The sequence below is a fragment of the Harmonia axyridis genome, chromosome 4, assembly GCF_914767665.1.
Source record: "Harmonia axyridis chromosome 4, icHarAxyr1.1, whole genome shotgun sequence".
Taxonomy (NCBI): Eukaryota; Metazoa; Arthropoda; class Insecta; order Coleoptera; family Coccinellidae; genus Harmonia; species Harmonia axyridis.
Genome location: NC_059504.1, coordinates 15,418,008 through 15,445,446, shown reverse-complemented (window position 1 = coordinate 15,445,446; position 27,439 = coordinate 15,418,008). Strand labels below are relative to the sequence as shown.

Genomic DNA, 27,439 nt, shown 5'->3' with positions numbered 1-27,439 from the left:
ATGTAGCACCACCACCACATGATGATGAAAAAAATCTTGTCACAAGAAGCACAGAAAGGAACAGAAAAAGAAAAGAAAATATATACATTTAATTAGAATCGTCAATAAATCAACAATAAGCGTGTCCATCACCACATATCGAACAATCCGTACTATATACACACAAAAAGAACGGACGTACACAACATTTAGCCAAGTGTGTTAGATACGCGAAAATCTAGAGCCCCGTGTTCTCTGACCCCAGGGGTCAGATCGAACTGACCGCCTCGACGACGGTGTGTGAGAGTGTTATCTAGCCCTACATCTAACTAGAGCAACGTAACGCCGCAAATTTGCATAGGATTTAAGCGAAAAGTGAGCGCGAACAAAAAAAAATCAAAATAATAATAATGAGAATAAGCCAAAGAAAGTACGCTAGGTCGGCTGAGAAGGGAAGACTTACCGTTACTACCGGGATATTTGACGCAGTAGAGGGTCTGAATCTCGAGCGTGTTGAACAAGTCGGCAAGAAAAACTGTAACGTTGAGCTTCATCGAACTGAAATGAAAAAAAAAAAATTGTGAGTCAAAATAGTAAATTTTCAAAGGTTATGGTACTTGTACAATCTAGGTCCAGTTACAGAATGTAACAAAGAACAAAATTCAACGGCGAATATTCCAACCAAGAAAAAATTAGAGCAGGTGTGCCCCAGGGGAGTGTACTTGGCCCTCTATTATACCTCTTATACTCTGTAGACCTGTATACAACCGAACAAAGCATAGCAAGTACTTTTGCTGATTACACAGTTGTACAAGTTAGTGATGAAGATCCTGCAGTAGCATCACTTATACTGTAAAATCCCCTCAACATGCAGCCAAAATTGTTTGAATTTTGGATATATAAAGATTAACGACTCCAATTCAACCTAAGTTACAATCGCATTGAGAGAAGCGGAGAGTCTTGCAGTCAAAATCAATAATAAACCAATGGATCAAATATCATCAGACGAAAAACTAAGTTGGAAAGAACACCTATTAAAAAAAGAAAAAAGTTGACGAACTTAACTGGCTTCTGGGAAGAAAATCTAAATTGGCAGTAGACTACAAAATCTTGAAATACAAAACAATGATCCAACCCATATGGACTTTCATCAATGGGGGATGCGGCAGCATATCCGGTAAAGATCGATCAAATAACCGATGCTCCATGGAGCTACCAATGGAACACTGCACTATGATCTTAATTTACTTTACGTTAAAAACGTGATAAAAAAAAACTGATGTAGCAACAACTAAAACAGGATGAAATTATACAAAAAACCCCCATCCAATCAATCCTGGAGCAATCTCAAAGAAGCTTGAAGAGAATCTGGCCAATTGACTTCAGATGAGGATAAAGAGGTCTCTCCTCACTATGCTAGCTTATAAAATACTGCAACGATTTTGCACGCTTCAATTCATGTTACGCTACTGGAATTTTCAAAGACGCGGTGGTTTGTCGATTCGTCGTGTGTGGTTGGTCGCCGATGAAGCGCCAACGGATGCGCGTATCTAGAGAAAGAAACAGAGAATTTTCTGAAAGATTTTCAATAATTAAGCATTATTTTCAATAATTATGGAGACTTCAGGAAAGTTTTTCTTGTTTTGGATTTCGGCCATTACTAGTTTAATTTGAGATTTAGAATTTAATTTATCGGCTATTGTTGTGTCGGGATTTTCGGTAAGTGTTGACATGAATATTTGCATTCAATAAGTAATAATCTCACAAGGACGAATTGATTAATTTTGAAACAGTAATTTTTTTAGAGTCATCCATCTTGTGGAAACGTATTTCAGGTTTGGTAGAATTCTTTTTGTGTCAAATAATTTCAGCAAAACTCTTTCTTAGGTTTATTTTATGATGAATGTAATAAATTCTTTATAATTTCTTTAAAATAATATATTGAGATTGTATTATATGTTTGTGTTAATTTTCTCTTAGAAATAGCTTATTATTTTGTACTTCATGACTTGTTCCATACATTCTTTGTAATGTCGAAGGGATCAATAAAGAATAGAATAGAACCGATGGTTAGAAATCTGAGAAGGAGTTGTGAATTCAGGTTAACATATTCTAATATCGTTGTTCATTTTCCCAAAGCACCTCCTGTGGGATTGGAACAACAGAAACCTGTCTTGGGATTGAAAAATATCAAGTAGTACAACCTCCCTTGGGATTAATCAATAGAAATCTCCATTTGGATTGAAAGATCGTAAAGAAGAACTTCCTTGAGATATAGAAGTTGGAATACTACGTACGTTAAACCATTTTAGTTCCTGAAACTGAGAGAATACCTGCGTAATACCTGGCGTTATTAAATCAACTTCACTGAATGGGAATGGGACTACTATAGCTTCCTGCTAAGATCTGGTGTTTAGAAGGCTGAAAATAATCCAGAGAAGAGGTTCCATCCTAATCAATTAGCACAGTAATTAATTAAAAACTGATTTTAGTTATTTTAATATAATTTGTTTAGAGTGAAAAAGATCGATCTTTGTATATTTTAATTTTATTAAATTTGTAAAAACCTGGGAAGGAGATTTGTTGCCAAATAAGCCATACCATCCCTAGAAATCAGTCTTAGAGTCTCATGGGCAGTTGCAACGTTACAATACAATGTATTCTGATTGCTAATAAACTTATAAAAAAAGTTGCAGAATATAACTTCTGATTCCAGACGGAACTAAACAATCATTCGCGATATTTTCATCCAATTAACACTCAAACCACTAACCGACTAATATAAAATTATTACAAGGAATTGTTACCGTTGTTAACATAGTTACGATCGGGGTTCCTTTCTTTTCCTACACATCTTTATTGAATAATCATCGGAATCCTAGATTAATTCCATAATTTCGTCCAATTATCTAGATTATGAGGGATCTCACTCCAAGAAATTGCTCGTACTTACACCAAGAGAAATAGGAATGGTCGTGATAGATTCATTCGCACGAGGAATTTAAATTCCATCTTGATTCTATCGTGATTAACAAGCAAATAAGGAATGTTAATTAATTCCCGATTTGTTCGATGCACCGGCCTAGGGTATTTTCATCATTGTCTTCATTTTAAGGCACATAACAGGCCAATTGAAAAGTCCCCGGTCTACCATATTGAAACACATTTTTTTTTTTGCGAAATTCGATTTTATTATTCAACACAGTTGCCTTCGAGGGCGATACAGCGATTATAGCGATCTTCCAACTTTTCGATACCATTTTTGTAGTACGATTTGTCTTTCGCTTTAAATTAGGCCTCAGTTTCGGCGATTACTTCTTCATTGGTCTGAGGACAGGAAAAAGTCGCTGGGAGCCAGATCTGGCAAATACGGTGGATGCAGAAGCAATTCGAAGCCCAATTCATGCAATTTTGTCATTGTTTTCATTGATTTGTGACACGGCGTATTATCTTGATGAAACATTACCTTTTTTTCTTCAAATGAGGCAGTTTTCAAACGATAGAATAACGCTATATAATAATCGCTGTTGATGGTCTGGCCCTTTTGGAGGTAATCAATGAATATTATACCATGCGCATCCCAGAATACTGATGCCATAACCTTGCCAGATGACTGTTGTTTTTCCTCGCTTTGGATTCGGTTCATCGTGTGCAGTCCACTCAGCTGACTGTCGATTGGACTCCGGAGTGAAATGATGGAGCCATGTTTCATCCATTGTCACACATCGACGCGAAAATTCAGGTTTATTGGACTTAAACAGCTTCAAACACTGCTCAGAATCATTAACACTTTATTGCTTTTGATCGATTGTGAGCACGCGCGGCATCCATTTTGCACACAGCTTTCTCATGTACAAATATTCGTGAATGATCTGTGCAATCTGTGACTTATCAAATGGCCTCATATGTTGTCCTAAACGTAGTGCTCATTTGAACATATTACCTTAACCTCACATTACCTACACTAGGCCTTTATCGTGCATATTTCTGAGCATGCCTGTTTACGGCGCTTGAATACAGCATGAAATTCTACCTAAATGTTTCCCTGAAATGCCAAAATACAGGTCGACCAACACCATTTTTGGTCTATGGGAATTTACAATAAAAACGACACGGTTTGAAATGGTTATAATGGCAACACTGTGAATTATTTTTTGACATTTCTTATGTCATTTGTGTTCAGTAAGTTATGTCATCTGATCATCGAAAGATACACACTTCAACAACATTACGAGATTGCTGAATTGTGGATTGTTTTATCAGAACCAGTGCTCATTTGGGTATACTGAAAAAAAATATTATTCAGTTAATCGACTCACTATTCGTTTTATTGTAGACCAATTTGAAAGTTCATTTTCTTTACACGATACAAGTATTGAGTCGTACTTGGTACTTCTTCAAATTTGTGTTATTTAGTAGTCAAAATGAGTTGGCTACTCAACAACAAGCAGTCTAAAGAGCTATTGGAGTGGCAGAATTCTCACAAAACTTTTTATGTTTCTACTTACTCTCTCATGTATGTGATATCTTCTGGACTAAGGTGAAATATAGGACAAGGTAGACACCTGTTGCAGAAATTCTGCAGGAGGTTGACGTTGTGCAGGCTCTCATGGACCGTGGGCACGTAGGACACTTTGAGCTCCGACCAGGGCAGCTCGTCTGGACAGTAATAGGACACTAGGGCGGCCAATCCGACGCCGTCGCATAAGTCTTTCAGTTCTCTGATTGGCGGAAAATTCGGCGGTCTCAATCTGTCACCCTGCGGTAATAAAAACTTAGGTAATGGGAGTGGTTAATGACAATTTGCAGTTCTAGCTGTTTTTAGTGTTAAAATCAACTCACCATGCGGAGCATTCAGCGTTATTCAGCTCAATTGTTTTAATAAAATATATATTTGTTTTAAATGTAACAGAGAATCTGAATGATCCTAAACCCAAAAAGAAATGCTTAAAATGTTTATTATTAACGTTGCAGATAGTGTTGTTCAAGAATTATAAACTTCATTTTGAATTTAAATTGAATGAATGATATACTGTGTAATATTAAGAAAGGTTATCAGCTGGCAATGCATCCTACTACATAATTTCATACAGGTCCTTTCCAATAGAAATGAAACAATTTAAAATGATTATAACGGCAATACTATGAATTATTTTTTGACATTCCTTATGTCGTTTGTGTTTAGAAGGTTATGATATTTCAACATCTTTCTCAAACAACAACAGGGAGAATTAGTCACTATCTGATATGCATCATGCTGGTGGATTGATTTGTCCATATTTCTTTGAAGAAAATGGAATATGAACTTTCGAAAAAAAAATTGTCCCACTGAATATTTTTTATTGTATCATAATCATTGAAAAACCCTTAAGAATCAATTGCTAAAACGCTACTTTAGGATTCGCTTCAGTTAGAATTGACGCAACCAAGATGTAAATATACAATCCACATCATTCGAAGTCAAGGTTTTATGCGCAAAGTTTTGCGTCCCATATTAATGAGAAATCCATGTCAGTGCATAGTTAAAAGATGATATCGGATAAAAATAGAAATACATTAAATCCATATGATATGGCGGATGAAAAAAGGTTAATAGGCATAAAATACAGTAGATATTGACGTTGAAAGCTCGTCACTTAACTTCCGTCAATAAGTTTCAATTAATCTCATGCTGTTCATCTCTTCGAAATTTTGATTTGTTAGTATCGCAAAAACTCGTCAAAGCTATGGAGGTTATTGCTGATGATGACCGGGAAAATTGCAGTTTTAGCTAAAGAAAATTTTCGCAATGTGGTGAAGAACACTTCACCAAAATTTAACACTTCTGGCTGAAAAAGTTATTTACTACTTATTACTCATAAAAAAAACTTTTCAATATTTGGAACGTTTTATCCCCAATAACTAAAACTGCATTTTTCCTTGTGGAAGGAACGTTAATTCGAATTTGCAGTCAAAAAGGTTGGGCATGAACCAGCTAGCAGCTATGTTCACTCTGTCAGTTACACATAGAACCGGAGGTGAAAAGAATGGGCCTTAAAATATGGAGAAACCATCGTATTTTACATTTCATTGTAATTAAAGACCCATTCTTTTCAATTTACGTGCATTAAATAAAAGAGACGTTCTGAAGAAAATAAATGAGAATATTCAAACATGTAATACCGATTATTATGAGAATTAAAACCTTCAAATCAAAAATAATGACTATCTATACCAACATAAGTTAAAAAAAAGTAAATAGAGTGCTTTTCCGATGACAAAGCCGACCTCGAGCTGAAAATCGAATCAAAGTTCCATAAACGAGATTTAGCGCACTGATTTGTGACGCAAGCAAGCAGACGGAATACCTTGTCGAAAAACGAAAGAAAAGAAAGGGACTTAGGAATAATCCTCGAAAATATAGAGGTGCCTGCTTGTGCTTCCGGAGGTTCTTCTTGGATCTGAAGTTAACAAAATAAAATATGAAATACAGGATGGGCCGTATAAAAATTTGCTTTCAAAAACGCTATTGAAAAAATCCCTTAAACTATACACATTCTGGTGTCACGTATAGAGAAAGACTTTGCACATAAGGCATTCAAATTTTCCTAATTTTCTGACACATTTCCCAGCATATTCAGCTAGTTTTGAAAGATGACCCAAATAAAGTATGATTTTTCCGGAAAACACCAACACAGTAGAATTTTCATTTGGTGACAAACATCTTATAGTTACAAATTGAGAAGTATAACAATTTTATTTATGAATTTGCTAAAATCAAATTTGGCTCCTTGGTACTGATTAAGTTCTATTGTATTATAGGATTTGAGAAAAAAATATTGAATACTTTTTCACAGAATAGGAAAATTTACGGCTTCTTAGTCGTAGTCTAGTCCGTTAATTCGAAAAACATCAACAAAAGAGGAGAAACATCACTAGTTCACAGCGGCTGGTTAACAGCAATAGATCTCTCAGTAGAGGAGAGGATGAATCCTATAGCTCCGCCTCCTCCGGTGAAGAGGGTATAAAAACCGCATCTGGAGAGAACCGTCATCATGATCATTCATATCAGAAAAGTTCATCGTCCAGTTCCAATCTACGACCTAGGAACCTCTGAAGATGTTAACCGCAGTATAGAGCGAAACGCCAAGTGAAAAACCTTCTAGAACACAGGTGAAAAGCCCGAAATTTCAAACTACAATTTTCAAGTTTCAATTACAATAAAAAAGCTTCTAACTGACCTGTTTCAACGTTTACCGAAAAATTTATACATCCGGTTGGGCTCTTTCATGTGGACCAACCTGTGAATTGGCCATGACTTTCTGAATATTAATCAAAAAAATTGTACGCAACCATTGCGAGATCAAATCCAATGTTTACTCTACACAAAAAACAACTTACAACGTTTTAATGCATTTTTGAAAGCAAACTTTGACCCACCCGATTTTAGTAACCATCACCACCAAGATTTAGATTGGAGAAGATCGGTTGAAAAGAACAGAACGATATAACACTTACGTCTCCTCCGTTGGTGGCACCAGAGCCAAGGTCCTGCTCGATCTTCCGTTTGAGCGCTTCGCACGCGTGCGAAATCCACATGACAAGACCCTGCTCGTAGTTTTCGGGAGTGGCTGAAGGTGTGTTCCTCTCGTGACAGAAACGTTGAACTGCCCCAAGGACCCTGTCCGGGGTGACCACCTCTTTCGCGTAAAGTGTCATAACGGACTCTATAACCGCCATGTGTGCATTCTGAAAATAAACAGATATTTTTTCCAAGAAAAAACATAGAAAGAACAATGAAAAAAACAATCAAACCAACTCTAGTATCTGGGATGGCTTCAAGGAAGTTACATCCTCACTTCTTCAACTTTTTAGTCTTAAGCATTTTTTGCGTTGGCTGGCAATAATTCTGTATTATGGCACCTTGGAATCAGGAGTTCATCCCTACAGAATCTGGACTCGCCAGTCTCTGATAAGCATATTCTCACTAGGTGCTTTCTGAGACAACAACGCCATGAAAAAATCCAAAGAGGAGATGGAGCATGTTCTAAATCTGAGATCTAAATACTTTTTGGATCTTGCAGTATTAAAGTTCTAAAGGAACATTTTGACTAATCCATCACTGGCAGATTCCACCATAGTATTTTACTTTGAGTTTGGCGCATTGGTTGCCAATGTTAGATATAATGATTTTTTTCGAATTATGCATGGTGTTAAAATACATGTCGATTTTTTCACCCTCAAAAAAATTATTCTAAATAATCATTTATTCGATGCATGCCAGTAAAACCACGCAGTCGGGTATCTTCGGCAATTCTGACAGCGGGCAACTGGTGACCAAGTTCACGCTGTCAGTTAAATCTACTCAACCGGAGGTGAAAATAACAGATCTTCCAGGTCCAGCTCTTAATAGAAGAACCAGAGAGCAGCGAACCGAGCTGTATATTCATACTTAAAATCAGTTCTTACCATTCGCAGAGGATTCGTTTGTATCAGAATCGTTTCCGTCAGTTGCGAATCCGATTCGTTGATGAAAACGCCCTTCCTCGACAACGTCTGAAGAATGGCACCATGGTTGAGGTTATGGTAGTTGGGGTCGGAGAAGATGTTCCCGAGAGCCATGCAGTAGAGTTCAGCGTTGGCCAGGCCTCCCATGATCTGGGGCTTGAGACATTCTTTATCCTGAAAAGAAGGAACAATTAATTATTATTAAGTGATTTCATCCTCGAACGAAAAGGAAGAAAATTATAAATTCCTTAAGTTGAACTTAAAATGGGGAAATGAATCTGTGCAGACACTTGAAGTAACTAGCTTATTTTATGCAAATGACGTACTTATTTCTTCGAATTGACGTCGACCAATTCACTTCGATTTTCACTACTTATGGGTAGTCGAGACAGATATTTCACGACATACCTATGTTTTTGTCAAATTGATGTGAATCGTTCTTGATAGTCTATACAACAAAGGAATCAAAAGTACATATATCCAAATTAATTTTTTATAATATTTCTGTGTTAACTCATGGTACTGAAATGAAATTCATGTCAAATTTTATAGTTCATGTTGGGGACGAAATTTGCTTACTGAAAATGACATATGGTGGTGTGTTATCTGCACAGCCCTATTTTTTCGACAAACATGAACAAGAATTATTGTTTTCGCTCATAACCCATGAAGTGATAGTAATTTCTGGAAAGTCTTTATATGAGATTTTATGAATCACGATATTAACGATTTATACGTTACTCGAAACAATGGCTAATTCGCTGAGAAGTAATTGAAAATTTATTTTCATTGCCATGATATCATCGAACACAGCGCAAGTAATGCTTTCTCCAATTGTGTTATATCGTAAAAATAAATGAACAAAACTCACCTCATGATTTCTGTAAAAGGGCTCTTTCAAATTTTCTGGAACTTTGTTGTTGAACGCTTTGGATAACAGCCACTTAACCGCCGCTCTCTGTTTGCCCTGAAAAAAGAAAAAAAAAATCAGATCTAAAAAAACGTTGGTGCAATTCGAGGAAATGGAAGATGAAAATCAGATTACGTTCAAGAACTGCAGAAAGTGGATTCGTGCTAACGGTACAGAAGATTTATGAGGCAATGAAATGGGAACGATCCTTTATCAAATTCAACCTTTTATTCCGTCATTTGAAAGAACGGACCGCATGAAAATTTCGGCAGTATATATCGATCTCCAGCGGTCTAAAATAGCGCTTGGGTCTTGTATAATTTGGCGTGTTCTCGATGTTGAACCTTGGACCGCCCTTTAAGACAACATGCTACACAGTTCGATGTACTTTGTATTATTCTTTCATAAAAAACTCAATTTATACCCCCTTCATTGTTTGTGAAACTCATATTTGTGATTCATCTTCCTTTGACCACTTGATTTTCAGCCTTAAAAATACATTGGTTGGGATCTCCACGTCGGAGGATCAATGAGGTAAAGCCTCAGACTAAAAGGACAGCTGTCACTTTTGAAGCTGTTATATTTTGAAATTTGACAAGTAAAACTATTAGCGTATTCGACTGGCTGCACCAATGCGAATTAATTCGAATTTTTGTAGTGCTAAATGACATAATCAGCTCGAATTAATTCGAACTGGTGCCGCCAGTCGAATATGCTATATGACATCACTAAAAATGGAACATTACACACTTCCACAACGCATTGAAATTGTTAAAATTCACTAGAAAAATGGTGACAATTTTGCATTGTGTGCTTCGCCCAAGAAAAACTGAAAATATTGCTGCAGCAGCCAACAGTTTCGACGAAAAACCAGGTTTGTCGATTCCTCGTCGATCTTGGAAATTGGGCTATGCATTAATGATTTTTTATGGCCGGAATTTTAATATATTGTGGACATTTGGACATTTATTTCTTGGCTGTATTATTTCTCGAAGAGACACTCACAATTGGCCGAAGAGATCTCGTTATTTAAAACATTTAGGCTCTTTTATTTAAGGTCAAGTGAAAAATAAAGTTTATGCCAATGCTCCACAATCGATTCAAGACCTTAAAGATGCAAGTTGTGAAGGACACACAGCCTCAGATGAGCCAATTGGTGATTAAGAATTTCATGAAAAGGATATGGTGCTGCAAACATACCATTCTTTTGGCTGATATAGTTTTCAATCATTAATGGCATACCTTCCTTTTTGCAATGAAACAAACATTCATTGCGGACCCATGCTTATATGAACTTCTCACCTTATAAATATCTGAGGAATCGCCCTGTGAAATATCGGACACTAATTACATAACACCCTGTATACTAGATTTCTTTAATTCCAAGATGAAACCTCTTATTGGAAATGTAAAATTTGCAGTAAATTTTACGTCGTGAGTCTGAATATTTTTTTTGGTTATTCCTTTCTAAATGAGAAGAATACTGACATAAACAAAGCAAAAAAGTAATAAACCCTGTTTGAACATTTTGGACTATACTAAAAATGAATTTTTCATCCTCACAGTTATTGCAAATGCAGGCACTCCAATCCATCATTCATTGGTCAAAATTGAAATTGAATTAAGTAAGGAAAACAATTCAAATTAGGTTATTAGTTTGATAAATTTCTTATTTATTGTTGTTATTTTTCTCCACATACCACAACTAAGGAATGCATTATCGTAGTGTTTCTCTTCTTACACCGGAGAATCATTGCATTAAGAGATTTTTATTGAAAATTCGAAATTCCAAAGTGAGAGAACACAACAACACCATTTTTCACGTTACGCCCATAAAATTCAGAAAGAAACAGACAGAGATGCATCTGTGAAACAATAACGTGAGATATTGAAGATCTTGCGCTGTTGTTATCATTTCTTTCATATGGTAATGTTTGTAAACATGATTATTGTTAGTCGAGTCGATCTTCTGTATCAAAATTAACTTTATATTGAAAAATATGCAAAACGTTACTGTGTTAAGGGAATGTTATTTCTTTCTTTGAACGATTCCAAAGGATATTCTTAGAGATTATGAACCAGAAACCAGAAACTAGAAACGAAGAAATAAAAATATTAGGAACTTTCTGTTGCATCTTGACAATTCTTCGACCCACCCTGAAAAACTCAAAACAAGGCAGTTTGTTCTACGAAAGATTTTTTTTTTGTGCAGAGGGTTATCATTTTTTCTCGTGAAGAAGCTACATAGTTCAATTTAGGATAACTCATTTTATCGATTAATTTTTCATTTATATAAAACGTTTAGTAAAACCTGGCTAATATCGGAATACTAAAAACTATTTTCCTGATCTCTGAATGAATTTTGCAATAATATACTGACCAATTCGCACATTCATTGCTATATGTCCTTGATAACTTTACGAATTCCATCTTTAAGACCTTGAATCGATTGTGGAGAATTGATATAAACCTTATCATTCACGTGGCCCCAAAGAAAAAATTCTGTAAGTGTTAACTCGCTAGATCTCGGTGGCCAATAGTGATGACTTCTTCGAGAAATAACATGACCAGGAAATTTTTCTTGTATGGCATGTAGCGCCGTCTTGTTGAAAACAAGCGTCATCCACATCATAAAAACCTTAAAACCTAAGTATTTATGCAAAATACGGTTTGATGTTGTTTGCAGTTGTATTTTCTATAACCTCTTAAAATATTGCTCGACATTTCCTACTCACCTTGTATATTACGTGCAATCATGGAACTTTTTCCGATATTTACGATCGTTTTTCAGACAAAAAAGGCGACCTCTTGTGTCTATCGTTACTGTCGTTATAATGACAAATATCTATCAAAGAGAATATTTGTCCTGAAAAAAGATGTTTTACCAGATAAGGCCGAGAAAATGCCAACCAGCTGACATATCCTTCTAAGGCAGAATTTATGGACGCACATACATAGTAGGTTTTCCATTTAGGTAATGAGTCTGAATGAAAATTATAGAGGCAATTATTTCGGAATCAGATATCGATTTCGTTGTAGTGTAACCTTTTACTATTATATTGCATTTGATAAATCATGTTAAATTAACGTCATTAAGGTCGTAGAGAAAGCTTTGGACTATTAGACTCTTCAAGATGAATCGACCCTACAATTTCATTTTTTCACATACAGGGTGTTATACAAGCGCTATGACAATTTGTGAAAGATGATAGCTGCTCTTTTTCTGAAGATTTTTCCTTCCTAAGAACATACTAATAAATTTGAAATATTTTGAAAATATTAGTTGCACAACTTTGTTTCCGCGTTTTGCGATAGATGGATGTAAAGATTAGTGGTAGTCGAAATAAATAGATCGTAGATGTCATACAATAAACTTAGGTATGTGTAAACATAACGCCATCGAAATATTAGTCGATTTGTGTCTGCATCATTAGGTTATGCTGGATTCAACATGCCAGCTTACGAGCCAAATTCTCGTCATTTGCAGGAGGTTTTAATTATCTGATTTAATATGAAGACTGCGACTGAGGCTCATCGAATGCTCTCAAATACCATTAGTGAGGACGATATTAGTGAAAGAACGTGCCAAGAGTGGTTTCAACGCTTCAAGAACGGTGATTTTTGACGTCAAAGACCAGCATGGCGGTGAAAGAAGGAAGATTTTTAAAAATGAGGAATTGGAGGCATTACTTGATCAAGACTTGTGTAAAACGCAAGAAGAAATAGCAGGATCATTGGGAATGATGCAACAAGCCATTTCAAAACGCCTGAAAGTCATGGGAATGATTCAGAAACAAGGAAATTGGGTGCCCTACGAGATGAAGCCGAGAGATGTTGAACGGCGTTTGTTTGCTTGTGAACAGCTGCTTGCAAGGTTGACGAAAGGGATTTATGCATCGCATTGTGACTGGAGATAAAAAATAGATTCATTACGATAATCCCAAGCACATAAAATCATGGGGATATCCCGGCCATGCTTTCACGTCGACGGCCAAACCGAATATTCACGGTTCCAAGGTCATGCTCATTATTTGGTGGAACCAGCTCAGCGTAGTGTTGTTACAACCGACTGAAACTATCACAGGCGATCGTTAATGCGTTTGAGTGAAGCATTGAAAAACAAACAGCCCCAATACAACGAGAGACATAATAAAGTGATTTTACAGCATGACAATGCTCGACCCCATGTTGCGAAAGTGGTCAAGACATACTTGGAAACGTTGAAATGGAAAGTCCTATCCCACCCGCCGTATTCTCCAGACATTGCTTCCTCGGACTATCATTTTTTTCCGATCAATATGGCACACGGCCTGGCTGACCAGCACTTTCGGTCTTATGAAGAAGTAAAAAATTGGATCGATTCGTGGATCGCTTCAAAAGATGACCAGTTTTTTCAACGCGGGATTCGTACTCTGTCCGAAAGATGGGAGAAAGTAGTGGCCAGAGTTGGACAATACTTTTAATCATAAATCTTTAACCAGTTTTTCACAATTAATAAATAATCAATTACATAAAGCCTCGAATCGAATCGAAAAAAAGTATGCATTGTTTCAACATGATGGACAAGCTGCTTCATAAGTCGCCCATAATTAGAAACCTAGCAGATTGAGATCCGGCGAACGAGGAGGCCATGGCTTTAGTCTCTCTTGACCTATTTATTCATTCGGGAAATTTTCATTCAACTAAGTAGTTATTCGTCTCTGTGTGAGGGTCCACCATCATGCTATGACCATATATATATTTTCAACAATGTTGAGCTCGAGGTTGAGCTCTAGATTATAAATGGAGTCAAAACGATTGTGCTCCAAAATTTTTCATACAAATCTGCATTTAAACGTTCTACTGACATTGAATTATTGTTGAAAATCCCACCCCAAACGTTCCTTTAATCATCTTGGTCTAATGGCTTATGAACTTTTCAGTGTCCATACACGTTCATTATGATTGTTGTTAATACAGTCTTTAGTGAAACAAACCTCATCAGATCAACATGGCAAAAGAAATATCATATCAGTTGGCATTTTCTTCGGCCGCATTCTTTTAATTCGAACATGAAAAAATGTTCAGAACGAGTCCAACTATCATCTGTCGACGTTTTTCATAGAGCTTGTAGAACACCCTGTAGGTATAATTCTGAAAAAAAAAACGCAAATAATAACCTTGACCTCACGATTAAATTCCAAGACAAATCCTCCTACCGTTCCTAAACTTCACTTATAAAACCCCCCATATCGATCTCCCAAAAATCAATTTCAAACTTTTTATCGACCACTCCAAATAATTCATTAGAAAACCCGCATCGAATGAAATATTAACGAAACCCCAAAGATTCGTTCACAGGTGAACCACAATTATCTCAATTGCCAATCGATCGGAATCGATTTTACGGCACGTGATAAAGATGTAACTCTTCGTCACTTTCGGTTGAGTCAACACCTTGAAGAAATAGAGAAAAAAATCCGAATGATTAACTCCGGATTCGTCACAGCTAATGGAGCGCTGTCAAGGTTGCATCGACAGATGGAGACTCCGACTAGATATAGCGTTCGACTTCCTGGCGGTTCTAAATCTTCGACCGGGCATTTCCTAGGAAGAGATAAAGTACGGTTAAGTTAAGAGAATGTGCATAATGATCGATCAATGTGTGCTCGCAGGTATTTTCGTCACACGGACCTCTTCAAGGTATTGAACACGGTGATAGGTTGGAGAGAGCGGTTCCCATAACCTGTTGTTGATGGTGGATTCGGCAAACGTCTTGGAAGAAATTTGGTATTAGTTTCGAAAATGAAGGGGTTATTCATTTTGTGATTCCAAAACAAACAGTAAATAAAATACACTTCAATTCAGAATATCAATCGAATATTTATTTCAATATAATGCTTGGATCTTGCCATTATGTATGACATCATCATTTAAATGTTTAAATTAGCAATGAGAATTGACAGTTTGAGTGACACTTTCATTTTCAAATAAGTAAGGACCAATCACTCCACCAAACCAAATTGCATACCATACAGTGATTTTTTGTAGATGTAATGGTCTCTTATCAGTTACATGAGGATTTTCACTGTCCCATATGGGACAATTTTGCTTCTGACGTAATAGAGGCACAAATGTGTTGTGAATGGATAAATTTGGATCTTCTTCAACACCCGAGCGTGCATTTCAATGATATATGGACCTTAAGACAACTGTAATAGATCCAGTCTCTTCGAATTTCTTCAAAGTCTTAATAATTGTTTTTTATAATTCTGCTCGATGCTCACTGAAAGCATCTCAGTTTGTGACACTCTGTAAGTTTTATGACAGTCACCCAAAAGCCCTATGAAGTTGTCCATTGACGATGCACATATAAGGTGTAGTAAAAAGATATCCATTAGTTTTTCGAAGGATGGCTTCAGTTATCTATATCTCGCGTTGTATGAGTCGATCGGGTTTCATGAGATTTCGTACTACAAAACTTTTCTGACAGTTTTGTGATTAGTTGACTCATTTTAGTTTGAGCGCGAGTGGATCACTTACGACAACGTCAAGCGAAAACGGTCGTGGTCGAAATGAGATAAGCAGGTGAAAACGGCGGCCAAGCTTGGATTGACGGCCAGAAAGGTTTTGCTATTTGTTCGGAGAGATTGGCAGGGAATTATCTACTGTGACCTACCCCCCCTACGGCACAACTGTTAACTTGGAACTGTACTGTCAACAATTGGACCGTCTGAAGGACAATGCCAGGCAACACACATTGATAGTGAGAAGCCAGAAGCTCCGGAAGCTTGGTTGGGAAGTTCTTATTCATCCACTTTATAATGCAGACCTGGCACCAAGTGATTATCATCTGTTCTTGTCCGTGGCGAACAATTTTGCTGGTGGAAAATTCGTTTCAACAGAGGCTTGTGAAAATCGACTATCTCAATTTTTTGCTGATAGAGACATGGCATTATTACCTTGAAAATGGCAATAAAACGGCGTATATTTCACCTAAATCGGATCATTTTAACTATGTTAATTAAAACCTTGCTTTTCGTGCAAAAATAATGGATTTTTTTTCATTACACCTTCTATTTTTGTATTCTGGTTGCGGTTAGCCGCAATGCGGTCAACCGCAACCGCATTCTACGGCGAGCCGCACTTAAGAATAACTCTCACCAGCTTCACGGTTAAGCCAGCCCTTGATAGATAAATCAGGCAAGTGAGCGCGCACCTGAGGCCTTAACTCCTCCACGAAATCCTCTCATATTCTCTTCGCAATCCCAACACGTGCACCTCCTGGTGCCCCTCGGACACGATCTCGATCTAAGCCGGCTATTTTTCACTCTCCGCTGCAACCGGCTCCTATAGATATCTCTTCCGAGTAAATTAGAAATTGCGTTCGATCGACGTTGGGAGCAGCCCGATGTAAACTGTGTTAAAAATGCGCTATTACATTTCTTTCTCAAGAAGACGTACACGGACGGTCGGTCGTACGCTTTGTCGAAGTTCGCTGAATTCGATTTTTCCATCGGCGACAAAAAGGAAGGAGGTTACGTGGTTTCAACAACCTGAATACCGACCGGTGAAGCTATGCGTGTATAGGTGTTGATTATTGTTGAGCACTGCCTTATGTGGTTGTACAAGGAGCTTTAGAAAGCCCACGTGGATGATGGATCTTCCGATATTTGGTTTCACCACATGTGTTTTTTAAGGATTACATTACGGGTCTTGCTGGCTATTGATGCATGAAATTTGCCAAATGGCTTACAACATCATCTACTCTCAGTCTCGAAGATTAGACATCCTGAAGAAATATCGAGAATATAATGATAGACTCAGAGACTCTCAAAAGCTCCTGACTTTCCTCATTTCTTTTCAATATTATTTTTTATGATTCTGACCGCTCCACTATCACCACGAGATTTCGAAAGAGGCTTGGAATGGTTATTCCTTAATTTCACATAGAATTTCATTTTGATCGAATCTGTTATAACTGGAAAATAACATTTTTTTCTTTATTCCGCCTCAGTTTCCTATGGTCCTAAAGACACAGTCAACACGAAATGATACAAGAAGCTTGACGTGATAATTCTATACATACATGCAAAATCTCAACAGGATCGAAACTGTAATCACGGAAATATTAAGTATTCAAAATCTGGGCGTACGCCAATGCGTATCTCCGTGCATGTGTACCCGATACAGTGAAACTGTCAATTTATTTCTTTTCCTGTATTCTTGAATGAACTTTATTGATAATAACTGCAGCGAAATTCATAAAGTTATTTCCCTCTATTATATTCATAAAACCCTCAAAAAGGTTTTTTTTTTGTATTTTTTTGTACTAAATTCTTGATTGGAGTTCCTGATACAAGCTGAAAGTTTGATTATTACATTGAGAGTCCTTCGACAAAAAAAAGTCCAACATCATCGTCAATTGTCAGCTTACAAGCCGCAGTATTTACTCTCCTTACTATTGAAGAACTGTCAGACCTAAGATCTTATCAACTTCAGTGGAGGAAGATTGGCTCAGTATAGAGCTAGGACTTGTCTCTTTAGGGAAGTAATTTGTGAATTTGGAAGATTACATTCGTTATTCTTGTACATATATAAATTTCGGATTCACTCTTATTTATTTCCATTTTGTAAAATATTGTATGAAAATTTTTCTGGTACCAGATATTTAAAAAAATTCAGATTGTAGAATATTAGGTGAATATAAGAGGTGTTTGATCGACCTGGGTTTTTGTCCTTTCCATTGTGGTGTATTCAGAGATGAGAACCACGACTCAAAATAAACGACTGGGCTCGGGCATTTTGAGTTGTAACAAAGAGGTTACACATAATTTTGGCGCCCAACGTGGGGCCAATATTTCTAATATGTATTATTGATGTTTGAACGTAATTTCCTTTTTTTTTAATTTCGTGAATTTCTATCATAAATAAACCTTAATTACTTATAACTCAGTTTATGAGTATTTCCACAAAACTTTTATGTGGAGAATATTTTCCGTATTTATTTTAATATTTTTCCTTTGTTACATTTTGAAAGAGATCTTTTCAGAAACAATCTACATGTGATTGCCTTGAGATTTAATCTCAATAAACACGAAATTTATAAAAAATCTTATGGATGGATCACGTTACGAGATATTCTTCGGAATATCAACTAACGACACAAAAAACATGCATCATTCCTCACTCTACGTGCACATTCAGTATTCCATTTGTTTATAAATACATCGACTGCACTTCCGAGAACAATATTTTGCTGCGCACTAGCGGCCAACTATTCGACCGACTTATTTTTCGAAAAAAATCCCTCAGACCGCGAGATAAATTCGAAATTGGTAACGTCTGGTCGAAAGTTAGAATGTTGGCCGCCGGGGAGCCTACCTATCGCTTTATCGTCTGTTAATGCGAGCTCTATAAACAGGCGATCGTCTATGCGTATCTGGAATACTAAACACCGTGCCGTAATGTGTGTAAATCTCAAGAACGCGATATACGGTCCATTTAACAACTGCTTAACCTCTTTAAACGGGTTCGAGATTGAAATAGAAGGCTGTTAGAGATTGAAGCTCTCTACGAAATGACGTGTGATCGGAGCCTTAGGGCAGATACACACTGCTACGATGCCATCTTATCTTTCACCCTTGCGAAATGGGTCAACGTAATTCTGACTGATTGTGGTCTCGTTGGAAAAGTGGATTGGTGTGCGTCCGTATATACTACTGCATACTCTGCGTCCGTATATATTATATATACAATTTGCTTCTATCATTGTCCTATTTCTCTATGTATATTGCTGATGGTTTTGTTACTGATGTTTGCTATTGCTGCCATATATTTATATGTATGTTTATGCCTTTGTACTTGCACTGATTCGAAGTGAAGATCATTTAAACAGGATATGTGGTGCCACCACCTCCTTGATAAAAGGCGGTTTTGCCTCTGATGAACACCAAAGTCCTGGTGTTCATAAGCAAAACCTCTTCATACTTCTTAAATCTAAAAGGTGCTGGAACCACATGTTCTGCCTTATACATATACGGACGCTGACCAACCCATTTTTGGAACAAGATAATGCGCGACCACATGTAGACAGAATTACGTTGGCCCATTTTGAAGACAATCAAGTCAATGGTCGTCTAGATGTCTCTGGAACATTATTATCGTTACCTCATCCTCTACAGACTATACCAGCACTTAGACACAAATAAGTCGAGGTATAAGTAGCCTGGGACGAGATATATCAAGATTGATGAATCATTTCATTGGTAGATGGAGTCTAGGCATACATACGCCCATACGTATTGTTGAGCGCACAATATATGGTGGAGGCATAATACATATTTAATTCACAATTATTTCAACGTTTGGATTTTTCTGAAATGTTGATGGAGTATTGAACTAACTCTAAGAGACATATATACAAAAAACAGATGGAATAAAGTCATTATTGCTAGGTGTCACCGAGACAGATCGCCGGTACGTGATAAGACAGCTTTAGAGGCAACAGTTTTCAGTCGATAGAAGACATAAGGGAATACTGTACACTGAAGTGGATTCCTGAATATGCGTTCGAATATGAGCCTACTCCTAAACCGATCAATGAATCAGAAAATCAGACAGAAGAACAAGCCATATTTCTTTTTCTCATTCCTATCCCGTTCAAGCAGAAACACTTGTCGTCCAACGGAATACCAATAGGTCTCCCAGATTCGATTTATGAGGTCACAAACGCAGCTTGCCTCTCTCTTCCAGACGAAAAAAATGCGGAATGCCTCTACCGCCACGCCGAACATCGTTCCCTGACCTACTCCTCGTCCTGTAAATCAGATGGGACGTTCCCGAATACAAGCCAGGAAGAGTCTGGCTGGTGTTTACGTAACGCGGCATATTTTGAACGCCAGTTTTTGACGCCTTCGGTGCCTCTCGTTATTTTTGGACGTCGACGTTACGAAAATAGAAACGTGATGAATTCGAAATGTCATTGTAGCTTCACGATGGGACCGCTGTTTGTTGGTGTTTGGTTAGTTGTAAGGGATATGGTGTTTTCTCTTTGACTTTTTGTTTTTGAAATTCTAATTTTTTGAGGTTTCTCGTGTCATCTTCATATTACACTTCATCCAATAAGTCTCGGACATAACAAGTAAAACACATTTTTTCATGAAAATTAGACTTTATTCGTCAACATAGTTACCTTTAAGAGTGATACATGTGCTAAAATACTTCTTTAATTTAACTTTTCAATACCTTTTTCCTAGAAAGATTCGTCTTTGCTCCCGTAATAGGCTTCAACCTTGGCAAACGCTTTTTCATTAGAGCCAAATTTCTCTTTCGGGTGTATTCTTTTGAGCCAGTATTCATTGGGAGCCAGATCAGGAGAATAACCTGGGTGATCAAGTAATATTTTCTATATCTACCTGCTGAAATCCAAGGTTTGGCAACTTTTGCTCTCCTATTGTCATCGGCTGTTTCAAGTCGTTTTGCGCGCTTGAAGTTTGTTTTCTGAATTTCTGATATATTAAGGTATTCATCTCAATATATTTTGAGTTAATATGAAACATTGTTTCACTATGGGACATAAGAAGTGCGTTCTTTGTGGAGAAACTCCTTGAGTGAAATATCGTATCACTGATATGTTTTCATTTCCGCGCGCTTCATGTCAAATTCATAACCTTAAAACAGGTGAAAATCTGTATTTCTACGGGTCAGTCACAATATGGTGTATTTGACTAAAACAAGTCATTTTATAAATTCGTTGTTATAGATTAACATAAAACTCTGTATTCTAAAATCAACCTAAAAACATGTGAAATTCTGTATTTCAACGGGCCAGTCACAATATGAATCTTGCCAATTTTAAGCACCAACTGAGCAAATTTATAAGACAATTTGCATAAATGCAAATGAACAAGCCAATAGAATCAAACACCAGCAACATCTGTAGCTTAGATGGAATGTGTAGGATGCTAATATTAATATTTATAAAGGTAGTTTTCAAGGTGACATATTATGTTGTTGCAGAATGCTGCGTCTAACTAATGAATGAAATACAAGAAATGTCATAATTATTATATAGAATTGATGACGTAATGTATGGAGGTAGTTTATATTTATTTTTTCTGCCCACCGGGTTGCCTACGTCTTATTAGTTAATACCTGTTCAAGTGGAATGTTTGATTATATTGTTCCATCTCGTATGTTTAAATAATTTTTATTTCTAGCTCCTCCTATATCGACGTATAACCCGTGAAAGGAAGGTGGCGCAATTTGTGTGCACTCTGTGGTCCAACGAAATGTCAGATTGTCTAGGTTAGGTTAGTTCCATAGAGTAATAAACATGGATAGAGGGAGTATACGCAATTTTTACGTGTCCCCAACATGGTTAGATTACGTTGTCGGATTGTGTTATATTTTCAAATCCACAATTTTACTATATCGTTACGAATGTATATTATATCGAATGAAATATATTTATTTGAGTGATTCCAGATTGAATATGCAGATTTGAATATTTGGAATCCGATATTTTTACTAATTGTCGAATTTATAGTATGCAGAATATTTATTATTTTCTGTATCTACCTGCTGAAATCCAAGGTTTGGCAACTATTGCTCTCCTAGTGTCATCCGTTGAGTCACGTCGTTTGGCACGCTTGAAATTTGTTTTCCGAATTTCTGATATATTTAGGTATTCATCTCAATATATTTTGAGTTGATATGAAACGTTGATTCAGTATGGGACATAAGAAGTGAGTTCTTAGTGGAGAAACTCGCGAATTGAGTGAAATATCGTATCCCTGATATATTTTCATTTCCGCGCGCTTCATGTCAAATTTGATAGTTCATGTTGGGGACAAAATTTGCTTACTGAAAATGACATATGCTCCCTCTATCTATGTTTATTACTGAGGTTAGTTCACTCTGCGTTTATGAGAACGATGTTTTTGGTTTCAAAGACTCTTTTTACGAATATTCTTCCGAATCCACAGAATATTTTGTAAATTTTCTTTATGAAATCATATTTCAGTCGACAAGATCATTCTTAATTCTGTCGCTATCAAAATTAAAACATCAATTTCAATGTCACGAATTTATGAACGGATGAGTTCAGCAGCAAACATGTCGAATCAATTTCATGTTTCGCTCCTAGAATAACTATGACTGTACATTTCACGAATGTGGTAAATTCATTCATGCATAACTAATAATATTCGTACCGAATTTTAGAAAATATAGATCGTTTCGTATTAAAATTAGTATGTATGTATGTATGAGTTATTATACCAGAATATTCTAGGCTGTTGGTTTTGGTTTCCTTTTACGAAGAGTGTAACTAGATGCATTGAACTGGTTTTTTCAAACTGTCGATGTCGTTTCTCCGTTAGAGTGAAATCAAATGGGTTTGAAAGGCTTGAGGCATCAAATTTGTGAAATATTTCATGCGGGTTCTTGAAGAAAGCTCTTTTGATTGATAGGCTTATGTTGGTGAAATCGCTGAAATGTTCTGCCTTGGTCGAAGAGCAGTATCAAACAATTGAATTAATTGAATTTGAGGTTGAATTTGTCATCACGTTTAAGACCATCCCCTGCTCAAAATTCGAGAAAAACATACATTGAAAAGATTTGTTCAGAGAACGAACGCTCAAAAAATTGAAACGTAAGAATTAGTCCACGTATCTTTGAAAGAGGGAAGAATTTTATGGAAACAACAGACCTTGAATTTAATGAAGGAGTCAACTCATGAATTTTTCGAAATATCTTTACGGAGCATTTTGTGAATAAATATGCAGATTTGAATTCAAATAATCAATTTTCCATTTTTTCATCTTGAATAGCACGCTGTCTAGGTAGCTGTCACTTTTGAAAATGTCATCTTTTGATCTTTCTGTAAAAGTGAAACTACGCCTTTACTAAAAATGGAACGCTACACAATGCGTTTTTAAATTTTTAAAATTCAAACAAAATGGTTAAATTTGGTTTCACAGTTTGCAAAAAACTGAAGAAACTTTGGGTCGTCGTGAAGCACTACTCGGCCGGCAATGGTGAAACAGGTGAAAAAATTTGAGCTGTTGGGACAAGTTAGTGATGTGAAGAATCGAAAATGTGTGCATTGCTCAAGAACAACTAGGACTAACGCTTTCTCAGGTTTGTTGATTCTTCGTCGATCTTGGGAATTAGCCATTCCACAAATGACATAACACCGTATTTTGCATACAGACTTAGATCTTGAGGCTTTTAAAGTTCAGTTAACACAAGAACTCAAGCCGGTCGATCACCAAAAACGTCGTATCTTCGCTGATTGGGTCGATGAAGTGCATAAAACTGGTCTCGAAAAATTATCTTCAGTGATGGGGCCCATTTTCACTTCGGTAGGCTAAGTTAATGAGCAGAATTGTTGCATTTGGGGCTCGGAAAATCCAAGTATGATTGTAGAAAAGTCTCTCCATCCTCAACGTGTCACTGTTTGGTGCGGTTTTTGGGCTGATGGTATGATTGGATTTTACTTATTCGAAAATAAGACTGGTGCACCAGTTAATGTATTTCGCTACCGAGCTATGACTAATGATTTTTATGGCCGGAGTTTGAATATATTGTTGTAGACGACATTTATTCTTAATAAGACGGTGCTATCTGACACACAAACAACGAAACAATCAAAATTTTGTAAGAAAAGTTTCCTAGCTGTGTTATTGCTCGAAGAGGTGCAATTTTTCACCGAGATCTTGTGATTTAACACCTTTAGTGTTTTTTCTTTGGGGTCATGTGAAAGGTAAGGTCTATGCCAAAGCTCCACAATCGATTCAAGGCCTTAAAAGTTAATAAATCCCCGTGACTGCTCAGTCCAAAACGAAATTATAGAGTTTTCCTCTTACAAACACCAAGTTTTATGGGGTGTCACATAATTTCTTTAAACAATAATCTACATTGTAGAATGACAATATTTTAAATTTGCGAATAAAAAAATGTTGGTAACTTTTCGTTTTTCCCGAAAGCACTGTTATATTTTTAAAAAAATCGTGACAAAAACCTACAAAAAGTCATTACAACAGAGGTAAAACTATAATTTTGTGAAAAAAATAATTAATTGATGGTACAGTGTGCTGCCCTCTACTTATATGCTTCGTAAAGAGAAAGAGAATAAAGTGAATGTACAACTTCGTACACCTTACAACGTTTGATCATCGCTGGAGCGCCAGAGGGGAAATGAATGGATACCTAATGTTTGACTGATAGGTGGAAAGCCACGTGGTGGTAATCCCTCTCAAAGATGGAATTCGTGCAGCAAATGTGCGATTTGGTCATAGAAAATTTGATGAAAAAAATATGGCGGTGCAACCGTTGCCTGATATAGTTTTCCATCATTAATGGCATACCTTCCTATTTGCAATGAAATAAACATCAATTGATTTCTCTTAGAATATACTCGCTTCGTTTAATAACAAAATTAAACTTCTTATTGGAAAACCCTTTAATATAGAGATGGGTTCGGGGATTGAACACCCAAAAATAATCACGATGAAAACGGTAAGATAATAAATCGTGTATAAATCAACAATAAGTCGAATACACGAGTTCACATCCAAACTCCTCTATTATTCTTCCTTAGAGTTACGTCAGCGCTGAGCACGGAATATGCTCGTTAATCAAAATCGGCTAAATCGTTCGTGATGGTTGGAAGAGCCCAGATTTTGGCCAAGGCTGCTATTTGATTCGACAATGGACGGAACTTAGATTCACGTCCCCAAAAAATCGGCCCGTGTTCAGATACCCAACCGCGGAACGTTATGTCATTCGGAAATTGCATATTTGTCGTATACGCGTAACGGTATTTCTACGTATGCCGTTTTCGACGTTGCGCGTTTTGCACATTCTTCTTTATCGACAGGATTCCATGGCAATGTTTAATTGAAGTTGTGTTTTGCGCAAAAACAGAAGTATATCAATCAATTACTCGAAAACCGCTAGATATAGGCACAAGAAACTTAATACATAAGCGTGCAACTTTGCTTCCGCCGTTTTTTTCCGAAATTCGAGGCTTTATTGTAACAAACTGGTTATCCATTTATGATTCAAAGTATTGTCCATCGCTGACCACTACTTTCTTCCATCTTTCAGGCAGCGTACAAAACCAGCATTGAAAAAACGGATCATTTTCTGAAGCGATCAAGGAATCGATCAAATTTTTTAATTCTTCATAAGACCGGAAGGGCTGGTCAGCCAGAACGTGTGCCATTGATCGAAACAAGTGAGAGTCCAAGAGATCAACGTCTGGAGAATACGGCGCGTGGGGTAGGACCCATTTCAAAGTTTCCAAGTATGTCTTGACCGCACTTTAGTAACAAGGGGTCGAGCATTGTCATGCTGCAAAATCACTTTATCATGTCTCTATTTGTATTGCAACGTTTGTCTTTCAAGGCTCGGCTCAAACGCATTAATTGCGTTCGACAACGATCGCCTGTGATTGTTTCAGTCGGTTTTAACAACTCATAATACAATACTCCGAGCTGGTCCCACCAAATACTGAGCATGACCTGGGAACCGTGAATATTCGGTTTGGCCGGATATCCCTATGATTTCCTGCGCTTAGGATTATCGTAATGAACCCATTTTTCCGCTCCAGTCATAATACGATGCAGAAATCCCTTCCGTTTTTGCTTTGCAAGCAGCTGTTCACAAACAAACAAATGCCGTTCAACATCTCTCGGCTTCAACTCGTACGGCACCCAATTTCCTTGTTTCTGAATCATCTCCTTTCCAACGACTTTCAGGCGTTTTGGAATGGCTTGTTGCGTCACTCCCAATTCTTGTTACGTTTGACACGAGTCTTGATCAAGTAATGCCTCCAATTCTGCATCTCCGAAAACCTTCTCTGTTCCATCGCTATGACGGTCTTCGACGTCAAAATCTTGAAACGTTGAAACCACTCTCGGCACGTTCTTCCACTAAAAGCGGCCTCACAATATGTATTTGAGAGCATTCGATGAGTCTCAACCGCAGATTTCCTCATATTAAATCAAAAAATTTAAACCTCCCGCAAATGACGATAATTTGGCTTGTAAGCTGACATGTTCAATCGAGAATACCTTTATGATGCAGACACAAATCGACTAATATTTCGATGGCGTTGTGTTAACTAATAACTAAGCTTATTGTATGACATCTACAATCTATTTATTTCGACTACCACTTTTTGCTACAGCCATCTATTGCAAAACGGCGGAAGCAAAGTTGTACACAAAGTTGTATTATATGACGCTAGACACAGTTATTCTCTTCTATTGGCACATTTGCGACTTCTAAGAGTCTAGGAATATTGAATCACAAAACCTCGGTGGCCAATGGTGATCACCTTCAAATTTTTCCAAAAGTTTCACTATTGCCGGCTGAGAAGGTGCTTCCAAACGACCAAAAAGTGCTTTGGTTTTGCGAACTGTGTCTGCAAAATATTCACCATATTACTAATGAATTTTAACCATTTCAATGTTGAACCATGTATTATTCCATTTTTGGTAATGGGGAAGTTTTTAGTTGTCAAATGTTGAAAGATGGCAGCTTCAAAAAGTGACAGATGCCCAGATAGCGCTCTATTTCAAATGAAACTTTTTATTGGATTATTCTCATAATTCTCACCAAGCAAGTTCATGTCAAACACACTTCTTGATCGTAATATCGTTATATTAGCGTTGAGTGCTAAGCCGGAACAGCAATCTGCAGAATATTATTTAGCCAGTTTTGAAATTAGTTTACGCATGCAGAATGCACATTCGCTTGTTTAGTATTCTACACATGACAGTTCCTTCCGCTACTCTGTCAGAGACAAGATGCCACGTTGTCTACATCTTGTACACTCGTGAGAATCGATTGCCTCCTAATTGAAGGAAGAGCTTCGTCGTATAAGATATACTTAGAGCCGATTTTAACATTCTATTCTCATACATTGTTAATAACATCGTTGCGTAGCTTACTACGAGGAACATATTTAACAGAAATTTTTAATTGATCATGTATTTTTTCAGGTGAATGCGTCTATCGGAATACATTAAACTCATTATTTTCATTATTGGTCGGAGGATATACTTTCTC

General features: G+C 36.9%; 1 protein-coding gene across 25 annotated transcripts in view; it reads right to left on the bottom strand.

The window, feature by feature from the left end:
* Positions 1-27,439, bottom strand: part of LOC123678122 (patronin) — a 67,291-nt gene that overhangs the window by 16,523 nt on the left and 23,329 nt on the right. For 13 of the 25 annotated variants that reach the window (XM_045614935.1, XM_045614941.1, XM_045614947.1 and 10 more), the window contains exons 2-7: positions 9,338-9,433; positions 8,428-8,640; positions 7,477-7,707; positions 6,327-6,419; positions 4,488-4,738; positions 443-537 (exon numbers count right to left, since the gene is read on the bottom strand). In XM_045614935.1, the coding sequence (XP_045470891.1) occupies positions 443-537; positions 4,488-4,738; positions 6,327-6,419; positions 7,477-7,707; positions 8,428-8,640; positions 9,338-9,433 (979 nt within the window). Of the gene's footprint in view, positions 1-442; positions 538-4,487; positions 4,739-6,326; positions 6,420-7,476; positions 7,708-8,427; positions 8,641-9,337; positions 9,434-11,076; positions 11,231-27,439 lie in introns of those variants that run through there. The other 12 variants (XM_045614940.1, XM_045614960.1, XM_045614950.1 and 9 more) reach the window with 5 other exon arrangements.